The 13,656-nt window shown below is 49.9% G+C and overlaps 1 protein-coding gene across 4 annotated transcripts in view; it reads left to right on the top strand.

The window, feature by feature from the left end:
• Positions 1-13,656, top strand: part of LCMT1 (leucine carboxyl methyltransferase 1) — a 35,658-nt gene that overhangs the window by 18,029 nt on the left and 3,973 nt on the right. For 2 of the 4 annotated variants that reach the window (XM_036460188.2, XM_036460192.2), the window contains 6 exons: positions 1,632-1,708; positions 3,280-3,341; positions 5,001-5,103; positions 8,701-8,821; positions 12,467-12,568; positions 13,291-13,382. In XM_036460188.2, coding sequence (XP_036316081.1) covers positions 1,632-1,708; positions 3,280-3,341; positions 5,001-5,103; positions 8,701-8,821; positions 12,467-12,568; positions 13,291-13,382 — 557 coding nt within the window. The remainder of the gene's footprint in view (positions 1-1,631; positions 1,709-3,279; positions 3,342-5,000; positions 5,104-8,700; positions 8,822-12,466; positions 12,569-13,290; positions 13,383-13,656) is intronic. The other 2 variants (XM_036460191.2, XM_036460189.2) reach the window with 2 other exon arrangements.

A 13,656-nucleotide genomic window follows, 5' to 3' on the forward strand; every position in this document is an offset into this window, starting at 1 on the left:
TTGATATTTCTGTCTCTCTCTCTCTCCCTCTCCCTTCCTCTTTGAAATTAATAAAAAAAATATTAAAAAAAAAGATTTGAATCTTAAAAAAAAAAGTTGGAGCCTCACCTGCCACAGCCATGAAAGCGAGAGAGGTGGTGTCTGTTTTGTGAACGGTCTAGGTGTGCGTGTTAGGAGCTTCCCTTCCACAGCGACCTCTCTTCAGAATCGTACCCAGATCCAGTGAGCTAGTGCGTGGGCAGCTCTTCAAAAAGGAGTAAGCCCAGTGGTCGGCAAACTGTGGCTCGTGAGCTGCATGCGGCTCTTTGGCCCCTTGAGTGTGGCTCTTCCACAAAATACTTCTAACACCACTTCTTCAAAATGGACTCGCCCAGGCCGAGGTATTCTACGAAAGAGCCACACTGAAGGGGCCAAAGAGCCATATGTGGCTAGCGAGCCGCAGTTTGCCGACCACGGAACTAGGGGAACAACTACTAGATTAATGTAAGGGTTTTATGCTCCTTAAAAAACTTACAGCAAAAGTGGTTTCCTTTGATTTTCTTACAAGTCGCGTTTTCAGGACCTGTGCGACACTGATTTCCTCAGCGCTGGGGAGAGCTGTCCTCCCTGTCAGACTCACAGCCTTCACGTCTGAACAACCCTCTGTCCGTCCCACAGGGCGTACGGGTGGGAGGTATATGGAGGGGGTCATTAGTGTCTGCAGCCGCCCCAGCGGAGCCGCCGGGTCTGCACGCATGTGCGGGGCCGTGGGCTCCTTGCCGAGCGGGAGTGGCAGGTGCACGTTCGCTGCCGCCGGGCCAGCTGCTCAGAGACGCGGCTGCAGTGACACGGGGCGTCCGTTGAGGCAGTTAGCATGGCACAGGGTGCTGTGGGTTGCGTCCCATGGGAACTTTGCACCTGGTAGGCAGGTACAGGAGACGCAGTTGACAGGGTGTAGTAGAAATTTGAGTGATGGTTTGGTTTGTAGCGATACTGTGTGTTGAAGGGTAAAATCTGTTCTTGTCCATTTTTTTCTCTTTCTGCCTTCTCTTCCTTCCGTCCCCTCATCCCCCAGACCAGGTCCCCTGAGATTTTAACTGGGGACCATTCTCCATGTGGGTGGGAGAAGACTGGATCCCACAGTTCCGATACTCGCCTTTTGGGGTCCCCTGCTCGTGGTTTCTGCCCCTGTGATGCAGCCCAGGGGCCTGTCCTGCGTGTACTGTTCTCTGTCTCATGTGGCTCTGCATGCGCTGTCCTCTTTCCTGCCCGCTTGCTCAGCCAGAAACGCCGGCCTTGTCCTTCCTGCACCAGAGCTGCCCCAGGCTCTGCAAGCCAGAGCTTTCTTCTCTTTCTTCTTCCTGTCTCTCACAATACGTAGTTCTGTGTTTCTGCGGGGCAGGTTGGTGCACGTGGGTGTGAGGGGGTTAAAGCGTAGATGACCTCAATGGCCTCCTAACTTCCCTCCATCGTTCTTCATGCTGAGTCCAAAACCAATTGGAAAATGCATTTCTGACCGTATCATTCCCCTGGCTTAAAATCCTAGGTGCACATTGCTCTTCGGAGCCCCACACTTGCTCCGTGAGGATGACCAGTAAATGTAGGTATGAATACGTCATTCTAAAGATTTCTGTGTGTGTTTTTTCCCTCAGGATCAAGATCTTCTCCCAGATAAATATTTTGAAGTCGACTTTCCACTCATAGTCACGAGAAAGGTGCACAGTATCAGGTAGGTGTGGTTTTCGCCTGAAGAGAGAATTCAGAGCCAGCCTCAGTAGGGGGCCTGTGGGTTGCCAGGACTTTCATGCACTGCTTTCCTTTGCCCACCACCCACCTTCATTCTTGCCCTGGTACCCCCATTCCAGCATGTCGTGCAATCTTCAAAATGCAACGCCCCCTCCCCTGGGACAGCTCTCCAGGGAGCGTACAGATGTGCAGTAAGTATTTTTTGAATGAGTGAACAGACTGAAGTTATAGTGACTTTTTATACACTGAGTGGCCGGATTATTCTGATCTCTGAACGCATAATAATCTGGCTACTTAGTGTATTTGTATCTCAAATGGGTACCAAAAGTATTCTAGACTTTTGCTGGAGATCAACCACCTATTTGCCCTATCAGCCAGGGCAAAGGGGAAAACTGATCAGGTGCACGATTTATAGTATCTTTGATATCAAATAAATGAGGTGCTCAAGAGAAGTACACTGAGTGGCCAGATTATTATGCGTTCAAAGATCATCATAATCTGGCCACTCAGTGGATAAGAGCTATTGTGGGGCCATTCCAGGTTTCAGAGAGTTTGTAGACTTGTACACAAAGCGTTTGCTGAGCTTGGCTAAGAGCTTGTCGTTGCTGGCACCACCCTGGGTTGTCTCACCCTGTCCTCAGGGCAGACTCATGAGTTAAGTGCTGCTAGCCCCTTTTACAGATGGAAAAACTGAGGGTCAAAGAAACTTGGTTAATTTGTCCAAGGTCACCCAGCTAGCAAGAGGTAGAGCTGAAATTTAAACCTTGACCTCAAGCTCAAGGTCAATGTTTCTTAATAGTGTTTACCCAGGCTTCCTCCCTCCTGTTTAAATCAGCCACTGAAACAAAATCCTAGTTCCTACATTTAAAAAATTTAATGAGCATGAAAGCTTAAGCTTGTCCTTTAGAAATGCCTAATCCTCACAAACTGGAAATACTTTTCAAACTTCGTTTTTTCTACTTTATCCAATGAAAATAAGATTTTTACCCTTTTTCCCAAGGAGAAAGAATGTTTTACATATAATGTGCTTTTCGGACGATTATGACAGCTCTGATGCTCTGAGAAGTACAGAGGAGGACGGAGCGTGATGGAGCTCCGAGTGGGTGTGAGGAGGCGCAGTGCAGGCCAGCGCCCTCCGAGCCGACAGGCACGCGTCTGTGTGTGCCGGCGGGGGCACCGGCAGATTGGCGCTCTGATGTTTTTCATAGTCTTGATTGGGGGCGTTATCACATACATGAACTTTAGGTTTGAGTAAGCAAATTATTTGAGTTGCCTGTGAGAATTAGTAGGCTTCTTTAGGGTTTTGTTTGAGAAGGGGGGACAGCTAGAGATGGCATCACAGCCTGTCTCGCTCGGGTTGTGGTTGGCTTCAGATTCTGAGGGTGAGGCTTAGCTGACCTGACCGAGACACATGTCTCAAGGTGCCTCGGGCCACAGGGAATTGAACAGAGTCCCCACCGCAGCAGCCATGGCATTGGCGCTTTTCCAGTGGGGTCTGCGTTTGTGCAGCGGATAAGCCGCCTGACTCCTCTCTCCTCTTTCCACTTCCCGTAGATCCAGGCCTCTCCTGTCAAAGCCCATTTTAGAGTTACATTCAGAGGACTCACTTCAAGGCGGCAAGTATCCCCCCAGGTGGTGCTGTATGGGCCAGATCGCCATCTTTGCTTGCTTCCCCCTTTCCTTTTTAAAGATGGCGTGTGTGTGTGTGTGTGTGTGTGTGTGTGTGTGTGTGTATGCACGTGCACGTGTGCGTGCGTTTGCGTGTGGGAACGTGCATGTGTGCATGTGTATGTGTGCACGTGATGTCACACAGTGTCTACTTCTGATCCATGTACACTTCCTTCACAGTTACCAGGAAGGATTTTAAAACATCTATTTGTGACTTACTAGATGTCCATAGATCCCTAATCTTAAATCTTTTAAAAAATATTTAAATTAGTTGCCAACATTTTGAAAAGAGGAGATTTTTAATGAAAACCTGCTTTCCTTGGAAGAGCAGATCTGGCAGCTGCGGTCGCTCCTGCAGGGACGTGCTGGAGAGGGGTGAGTGGCCGCTTCTGTCCCCTCCGCTGCCTTAGGCCTGACGGGCTCACCCACTGTCACCTCCTTCCCTAGCACTCAAGCATTTCCCTCCAGCTTTATTTTATTTTATTATTGTTTTGGTTAATCCTTACCCGAGGATATTTTTTCCATTGGTTTTTTTTAGAGAGAGAGAGAAAGGAACTTGGATTGAAAGAAGCACATCAATCGCTGCCTCCTGCCCGTGCCCTGACCAGAGCCGGGGATTGAACTATTTTCTGTCAAAGGCAATAGCTTACAAACTGGCACAGCACTTAGAGAGCCTGCCCGTCAGCACCAGTGTGAAGTAGGCTTACTTCTTGCCCTACTCACATAAACCTACTTTTCTAAATTGAAGTCTATTCGACACCAGCACTGTGTAATGCCAGGTGTACCTGTTTATTTGACACATTTATATGTTGTTGTGTGACTGCCTGCATACTGATAATTAGTGCTTCTCTCATGCCGCATAATTACCGTTTCCTTTTGGTGGGCGGAATAATGAAGATCCAGTCCTAGCAGCTTTGAGGACTAGAGTGCTGTGTCGCCAGTGGGCACCGTGTGCATTGGGTCTCCAGAACGTATTGCTACTGAGTGCGAGTGTGTGCCCTGAAACAGCAGCTCTGTCCTAGGCCTTCGGGGAGCATCCCTGTGTGTGTATCACAACGTAATTACTCTGCATGCTAAAGAAATAAGGAGGCGGTGCTTCCGGATGCATGCACAGGGGCATATCGCAGGCCCTCGGCAGAGACCACCCAGGAATGCCACGTGTGGTCGTGAAAGATGGGCTCAGTCAGCTGTTTTATCCGCCCAGCAGCACGCCAGGAAAGCACTGTGAAGCAGGAAAAGCATTTTCAAACAAATATGGAGTGGCCCCATTTTCTCTCTGTGTGTGTGTGTGTGTGTGTGTGTGTGTGTAGAGCGAGAGTGAGAGCAAGAGCGAAGAGTGAGAGAGAGAAAGTGTTTGTATTGTGTCTATGAGTGTAAGCACATAGGAAAAAAAACTGGAACATTATACACCAAAACACTAATAGCTGTTGTTTTGGGAAATGTAATATCAGTTAATTTTCACTCTCCTCTTATCTGATTATTAAAAATGAGCACGTATTTTTATAATAGAGAAAAACAACTTTAATTTTGAGGAAGCCCTGCCCATTGGAATGAACAATCTCTTCTTGATTTATTTCTGTTGAAATGATCTTCTCTTGTATTTGCAGATGGACACATGTTGGATTCAAAGAGATATGCCATTATTGGAGCAGATCTTCGAGATTTACCCACACTGGAAGAGAAACTAAAGAAATGTAACATGAACGCACAGTGAGATTTTTTTTAACCTCTTACACGTGTGGTCTCCTGCTAACATGAGAGAAGGCCAATTGGCGGTGCAGGGGGACACCCAGGCCCCGTCTCAGTTCCTTGCCACCCTGAGTAATTTTCTGAACGTTTTAGAAGCACTGCTTCTCAAGTCTGTTTCACGTCAGAATAACCTGTATTGCTTTTGTAAAATACTGATGTGTAATATAAACAGAGCTTGGTAGAGGGTAATTGTATGCATAGAAGCATATAATTGCAATACACAAAGCAAGGATTAGCATCGAGAATATATGAAAAACAGCTACTGTAAAAAAAAAAAAAGAAGAAGAAGAAGAAGAAAAAAGTCCTATAGACAAATGGGAAGAAAAAAAGACAAGGCAGCGCAGAGAATAAAGAATATCCGAGGACAAGGGCACGGGAACCACACTAGTAATCAGATGAAATTCCATTTTGCTTCCATCAAGTTGCCAAAAATGTCCGAGCCTGGCAGTATTAAGTGTTGGCAAGGTGACGGGGTAAAAGGAATGGTTTGAGCACTGGTGGACGTGAGCTCAGTAGGACGAGGGTGAGGAGAGTCAGAGAGACCTGGTGAGATCGCACAGGTGCACCCTGTGACCCAGCAGCTCCACCTCAGCTGTGTCCCTGTACATGCACAGGGGGTGTTCCCTGCAGCCACTGTTTTTATTTATTTTTAGTTTTTAATCCTCATCCCAGGATATTTTTTCCATTGATTTCTTAAAAATTTATTTATTTTTAGAGTGGAAGAGAGAGGAGTGAGGGGGAAAAGAGAGAGAGGAAAATCGATGTGAGAGAGACACATCAATTGGTTGCCTCCAGTTCTCACCCTGATGAGGCCAAAGACGGAGTCTACAACTGAGGTACTTGTCCTTGACTGGGAATCAAACCCACAACCCTTCAGTCCGAGGCCTGACGTTCTAACCACTGAGCCAAATCAGCAAGGGCATAGGCAGTTTTTAATAGCAGAAAATTGAACACAAATGTCCATCAGGAGGGAAATGGATGAATAACCTATATAATGCATGCCCCAGGTGAACATGGAGAGAACTCGAAAACATAATACTGAGTAAATAAAAGTCAAGTTGTAGAGTAATATGTTTAGTGTGTCAAATCAACCTCCCAATACTATATTTTCATGGTTACATGTATACCTCACAGAAGTATTTTAAAGTGAAGCAGAGGGTTCACTAAGTTGTGGAGCGTGAGGGCCCATGGGGCCCAGAGGAGGGCAGGTGTGACTCGCACAGGCTGTTGCCACGGGCAGGCTGGGGGAAAGCTGTGGAGGGGAGCCATGTCTGCACAGTCTCCTGTAGGGAGTAATCAGGGCGAGGCTTGAGGGGAAGGGAAGGTCGAGGGAATGCTACCCTGTTTCCCTGAAAATAAGACAGTGTCTTATATTAATTTTTGCTCCCAAAGATGGCGCTAGGTCTTATTTTCCCGGGATGTCTTATTTTTCCATGCGCTAGGTCTTATTTTCAGAGGATGTCTTATTTTCGGGGAAACACGGTATTTTTAAAAATATGTTTTTATTGATTTCAGAGAGAAACATCAGTGATGAGAGAATCATCGATGGGCTGCTTCCTGCACGCCCCCTACTGGGGAATCCAGCCCACAACCTGGCATGTGCCCCGATAGGGAATCCAACTGTGACCTTTTGGTTCCTAGGTCGACGCTCAACCACTTAGCCACACTGCCAGTCAGGGGAATGCTATTTTAAAGAGGAAATTGAAGGCAAAAATCAATGGCACATGATGAGATAAAGTAGCAACTAGGGGATCACTGCTAGAGAGGAAAGGGCTGCAAAGCCTGGACCGAGGCTAACCGTCCTTCCGGGAAAGGAAGGCTCCCCATTCTTCTGAGCGGGAGAAAGGAGCGAGGACAGGTACAAACACAGGTGAACTGTCAGCGACTGAGGGGACGAAAGTGTCGGCAGTCAAAGCTGGGTCTTCCCAGCACACCCTTCATTTATGCCGTGCTGGCTGCCGGGTCTGTGTCTGGAAGTTTCTGTTTGCCTGTTTGGCCTGTTGTCACCTGCCAGGCTGTTGTTAAGAGGTCCAGACCCACCTGCTCTTTCTCCCCCGCCCCCCGGGGAACATTTCTATGCCGCACAGATTGCAAGAAGTAGTGCGTTCTGCTGGCAGAGGTGAGTCTAGATGTTCAAGGACACGGCTGGCTCCCCCGGGCAGGTTAGTGAGTACAGTTGGCAGTGGACGGAGAGCCGGCCCTGGGAAGCCGGCAGCCCGTCCACACTGAGGACTCGCATGCAGGTTCCCCGTCGGACTGCTCCCTGTTGAATAGGAGTGGGGTTTTCTGTTTGCCTAAAAACCTCTTTGAGTCCGTGTTCCCTTTCAGAAAGTAAGGTTTTTAGGTATTTCCCTAGCAGTTTATTGCTTTCCTGTTGCGTTCCAAACTTGGGTCCGGTTAGTGAGAATGGATGCTAAGTAGAATGTAATTTCTGGAGGACTGATGTCGAGCTCAGCTCCTTCTCTGCTGGGGGCTGTCCCCGTGGACGCCAGAGCTGGAAGACGTATGAGCAATCACAGGCATATAGGAGAGACTATTGCAGACTAAGTAGCCATTGTAACGGAGCCATCAGGCAAAACAGATCTGCAAAGTAGCCCCACCAAGCAGCCGCACACCGGCTGGTCAGTGACAGTCTTTCTAGCAACTCAGACCAAAGAGGCTGCTCGCCAAATGGTGACATCAGAGTTTGGGTCACAGAAAGACACGCCAGCGCAGTGCGTACAGCAAACTGCCATATCTATGCCTTTGCACATGGGTATGGCAAAGTGAACATCGGCGTATTCTGATTAGGGTTCCCATAACTGATCATGTTTTCAATTCTTCCTGGTGTGAGCTTATATAAAAAGAACTAGATTCCGTTAAATGCATGCCAGTATTGCTGCATCTGTCAGTCACTTCATGTGTAACAAATCCTTCCAGACACAGAGGTTTCAAACAGCTCACTGTTCAGTTGCTCAGGATTCTGAGTTGACAGTGTGAGCCAGGCTTAGCTAATATCCTTTGGGGTCACATGCATGTGCATATGTGTGTGTGTGTGTGTGTGTGTGTGTACACAGGCAGCTCAGCTGGGGGCTGACTCCTGTCACTGGGCTGCCTCATTCACCAGGGGCCTCCCCCACTGCAGCCAGCGAGCGTGGGTCCACGTACACAGTGGTTTATTTTGCCGGGTGCAGCCAGAGAGAGGTGCCCATGTGCAAGGGATTGTCAGGCTTCTTGTTTGCTCCTGTTCATGGGCCTAAGCATGCTGCAGACTGACCCAGACTCCGGGGAGGAAATGGCCTCTTCAGTGGCGGGACCTGCGGTTTGCTATTGCCTCCATGTGGGGCAGGGGGGGGAGAGCGCAGCCATTCAACTCATTTCACAAGCCAGACACACCACCCTCGTGGCTCACCTGTGAGCAGTATGTCTTGGACGTGGCGGTGCCACATGTGGCTGTTCTGAGTGGCCACGTGCTTGCAGAGAGCTGCTGGGGCTGGCTGGGAGCTGCCCTGCCAGCATGCAGCACGTGCCCGGCCAGAGTGCCAACTGGTGAACACGTGCCTGCTCTTTTCTCCCAAGGTTGCCGACGCTCCTGGTGACCGAGTGTGTGCTGGTCTACATGACTCCGGAGCAGTCTGCAAACCTAATCAGGTGGGCAGCCAGCAGTTTTGAGACCGCCATGTTCATCAGCTACGAACAGGTAAGAGGAAGGACAGGAAACCTGCATCCGGCCTCGGAGCATCGCACCTGCTTCCGCCTTTCTTTCCTTCTGCCCCGCTAACCTCTCCTCCATTAGGCAGCGCCCGCAGGCCCGCTGCTCCGGAGCCCTTTACCTGCAAACGTTTAGCCTAGCGGCGCTTTTGGAACCGCTTTCTTGGCCCTTATGGAAGGTTCTTGCGTTCCTACCTGATCACTATTTACTGTCCTCTCCAGTCGGAGCCCTGGATGGACTTTTGGTTGCCTGCACCGAGGGGTGGCAAACTCATTGCCCTCAGAGGTGGCACGGGTGCAAGGGGAGGAAGTTGGCAGATGAGTGCTGTGGAGGCGGGACCAGGGGGCTTCTCAGAGAGCGGCCTCTGCAGTCCTTGCCAGTCACACTGAGTGGCCTGTGGGCCTCCACTTGCCAGAGATCTCAGCTTTTCAGAAGTTAGAAAGCAGGGTTTTTTAAAATATATTTCTACTAGAAGCTGGATGCATGAAAATTCGTGCAAGAATAGGCTTTCCTTCCACTGGCACCATCTTCTCACCAGCAACCAGGACCTGAGCTGCTTCACTCTGGCCCTGGCTTCATCCAGAACGTCCGGAAGGACATTCAGTCTAATGGCCTAATTAGCATATTACCCTTTTATTATTATAGATAGATTTCAGAGTTGAAGGGAGACAGAGAGAGAAAGATAGAAATATCAATGATGAGAGAGTATCATTGATTGGCTGCCTCCTGCACACCCCCTACTGGGGATTGAACCCACACCCCGGGTATGTGCCCTGATCGGGACCTCCTGGACCATAGATTGACACTCAACCACTGAGCCATGCCAGCTGGGCAGAAATGCAGGATTTTAATGTAACATTTCCTGATTTCGCAGTTCACTGAGTCTGGTCCTCTGGCTGCGGGTTTGCTCACTGGGTCGTTTCGGAGCTCTGGGCTTGTCCAGCTTGGGTCCGAAGCTGGCCCTGGATCTTATCGGCTGTGAGGCCTGAGGCAGAATTGCTAGGGGCTGGGAATCCCTGCTCTGAGGTGACTGCGGAGCTGTGTGGCCAGGATGCCTTACAGAACCTCTCTGTGCCCGTGTCCTCAATGAGAAAGGAGGATGATAAAGCCGACTTCATCGTGGTGTTTACGGCACCCCCGGCTGTGAAGGCAGTGCTGGCGGCTAGTGCCCTCTGAGCCCCGTTCTCTGTTCATAAAGAGAAGATGCCCCCTCGGACCTGTGGGCGTTCAGGAGATCTGCACGTGGAAAGCACCGAGGCCATGCTTGATGTTACTGTTTATTTCAGATTTGTTTAGTTGTATTGATTTTGTTGTCTATCTTATTTTTTATTTTATACTTATGGAGATGAGAGCAGTGCAAGTCTTGCCCACAGTCACGTGATTATGGGCAGACCAGGGCTAGACCTGGGCTCCATGTCCCACCTACCCAGCCCCGCTCCTGTGTAGGTGGGTCCTGGTGGGATTTCCTCCTTCCTCTGTGACTGGCGAGTGGGCGTAGTGCTGGCCTCCTCGGCCTTATCTCTTCTGGGTGAGTAATTCCAGGGTGCCTGCTGCGTTCGAAATGAATCCGCTCTTTCTGTGTTCCCCAATCTCGGCTGCCAGCTGCTTCGTTACCTGGCGTCACTGGTGTGCTCCTCTGTCCGACTGCCCCGGAGGGGCGGCTCAGCGAGTGTAGGCCAGCGACCCTGCCACTTTGGAGCAGGCCTGGGGATGGGCCAGTGCCAATATGTTGTCCACTCTGTCCCCAAACCGGTTCTGATCCCCCGCAACTTATCTCAGTAATCTTATCACAAATACAGAATCGCCCGCATCCTCCTGTGCCTTACATCAGTTCCTAACTAGTTTAAGAGAACAAAACCACGTGGAGGATGACAACGCCAATAATGATGAGAGTAGTGAACGCTATACTGTGAGTTTCACACGTGTCAACTTATTTACCCACAGCAACACACAGGGAGGTTCTTGTCCTCGTGGTTTTACCGGCGGGGACTGAAGCACCGCGGGTAGGCAGCGGTCAGATGGCAGGCCGGGACTCACCCCCGGCAGTGCAGCGAGGGAGTGTGTGTGACAAACGCCATCTGACGCCTAGTGCCACGGGAGCCGTGCACATGCAGCACAGGAGAAAGCCCTGGTCTCCTGTCCTGTTATGGTGAATCTTTGCTGCTGTGTATATGACCAAGTAACAGTGCATACATGCCATAATAGACGATGTCTTGTGGGATTTGTGCACAGACAGAATTTCATTATTTTTTTTTTAACTTTTGGTAAGTGCCTGTAGTACAACAGATAGTACTGTGTGTGGTTGTGTTTTTTTAAATTTTCACCTGAGAATATTTTTCCCATTGATTTTTAGAGAGAGTGGAAGAGAGAGGGAAAGACAGAGAGAAATATCAATGTGAGAGAAACATATCAATTGGTTGCCTCCCACACATGCCCCGATCGGGGCCCGGTCCAGGGAGGAGCCTGCAACCGAGGTACATGCCCTATGGTTCGCAGGCCGATGCTCTATCCACTGAGCCAAACTGGCTAGGGTAGTGATCAGCAAACCGCAGCTGGTGAGCCACATGTAGCTGTTTGGCCCCTTGAGTGTGGCTCTTCCACAAAATACCATGTGCGGGTGCACACATACAGTGCATTGCAACTTCATGGCTCGTGCGCAGAAGTCAGTTTTCGGCTCTCCAAAGAAATGTCAGTCGTTGTACTGTTGATATTTGGCTCTGTTGCCTAATGAGTTTGCCGACCACTGGCTAGGGCTTAATTAGAGTTTTTGTTTTGTTTTGTTTTAATATATTTTATTGATATTTTATAGAGAGGAAAGGAGAGAGAGAGCTAGAAACGTCGATGAGAGAGAAACATTGACCAGCTGCCTCTTGCACCCCCCCCACTGGGGATGTGCCCACAACCAATATACATGCCCTTGACCAGAATCGAACCTGGGACCTTTCAGTCCCCAGACTGATGCTCTACCACTGAGCCAAACCAGTTTCGGCTAATTAGAGTTTTTTACACAAGTTTTATTTTTGTTTTTTTCCCCCCCAAAAGTAACACTATGTGCAGAATAGAAATATATCAAATAGTACAGAAGGGCAGACAAGGTAAGTCTCTCCTGCCCCCAACCTCAGCCCTCTCCCCTGGGAAGCATCGTTGCCAGGTCCCAGAATTTTCCTAAGCATATGTAAATGTAGATTTTTCCCCCCTTAAAGGCAGATGGGAGAATACAGTAGACATTCCCCGGAAGCTTTTTTTCAGGAGTTCTTAGAGCTTAGAGAGCATCCCGCAGTGGATGTGTGTCTTTCCTGCCTCCCCAGCTCTGTGGGATTCCATCGGGGAGAACATGCAGAATTACTGAGCTCGGTGATGCGTTTAGCGCTCCGACTGCCCGGTCTGCAGCACTGCAGCTGACGCCCTTGCCCCTCCGTGCACACGGGCAGGAGCACCTGCAGGAGAGGCCGGGCCCCGGCCGGTTCTCGGGGACCCAGCTGCCTCCAGGGGCCGCCGGTTCATGCCCCCATCAGCACTGTGCTGGCTACGTGACCTGCCCTGGGTACCTCACTGTGGGAGGTAGGTGCTGTTGTATGTTGCAAGTGTGAGAGAACACCCTAATGGCGATGCCTGGCTGCTCTTCCTCCCCAGGTGAACATGGATGACCGGTTTGGGCAGATCATGATCGAAAACCTGCGGAGACGACAGTGTGACCTGGCGGGGGTGGAGCCCTGCAAGTCCTTAGAGTCCCAGGTGAGAATGGGGGTGCTCTCACCCTGGGCCAGCCCGGCGGGAGGAGCGCCGCCTGCAGGCCGGGCTCATGCGTAACCGTTTTCACGCTAGTGCAGGCCAGCCCTGCTTCCCTGTTGGCATCAAATGCATATTTCCTGCACCCTGTTATTTAACTTTTTATTGTGCATTTTTCAAGCAACGGCAAAATAGAGGGAATAGTAAAACCAACAGCCGTGTCCCATCAGCCAGCTTCAATAATTAGTATCTTGTAAATACTATTCATTCCCTCCAAACTTTTTCTGGTGGTGATATTGGAATATTTTAAGGCAAATCCCAGATAGTATATCATTTCCCTCCTAAATACAACAGTATAAATCTCCAGTAGACCAATAGCAATGATGATACCATGATTACAGCTTAGAAACTGGCAGTGACTCCATCGTAGCATCTAACACCCAGTTCATGTCCAGTTTTCCAGTTATTTTAAAAAATATTCGGAGTTGGTGCGTTTGAAAATTTTTAAACATGGGTTGTTGTTTTTTTGGCCGAAGAGATACCTGCCACTGTGCCCTCATTGAAATGGGCACGGCGTGCTCAGTGTAGAACGTTGGGGAGTAAGAAGGACGGTAGGGCCAGATAGGCTTTTGAGAGAGGAGGCATGTAAGGAGTTCTTGGTGCTTAGCTGCCGGCATTCACCACGGTGCCCATATTCCCCATTCTCTCCTCCTCCTCCCGCGGCCCAGAAAGAGCGGTTCCTGTCCAACGGGTGGGAGACGGCGTCGGCCATGAACATGATGGAGCTGTACAGCAGGCTACCGCAGGCCGAAGTCAGCAGGTACGGCACCCTGTCCTGTCCTCCAGCGCAGACTCCCGAGAACCAGGCTGCCTGACACCGGGAAGCGCTCCGCCTGCCTGACGGGAGCGTGGCAGCTCAGCCGGGATAGGGTTTGCTCCCAAACAGGCGACCTGCACCCACCCCAGCGGTCAGCCTGCCGAGCTCCCGGGCTGCCTCCACGGGGGACGTGTGTGTGACCCTCATGATTGGAGTGGAGGAAAGGTCTGCTCTCAGATTTTTAAATGGACTTTTCCTCTCGTCTTAACAGAAATAC

This window comes from Pipistrellus kuhlii, unplaced genomic scaffold (genome assembly GCF_014108245.1).
Source record: "Pipistrellus kuhlii isolate mPipKuh1 unplaced genomic scaffold, mPipKuh1.p scaffold_m20_p_31, whole genome shotgun sequence".
Classification (NCBI taxonomy): Eukaryota; Metazoa; Chordata; class Mammalia; order Chiroptera; family Vespertilionidae; genus Pipistrellus; species Pipistrellus kuhlii.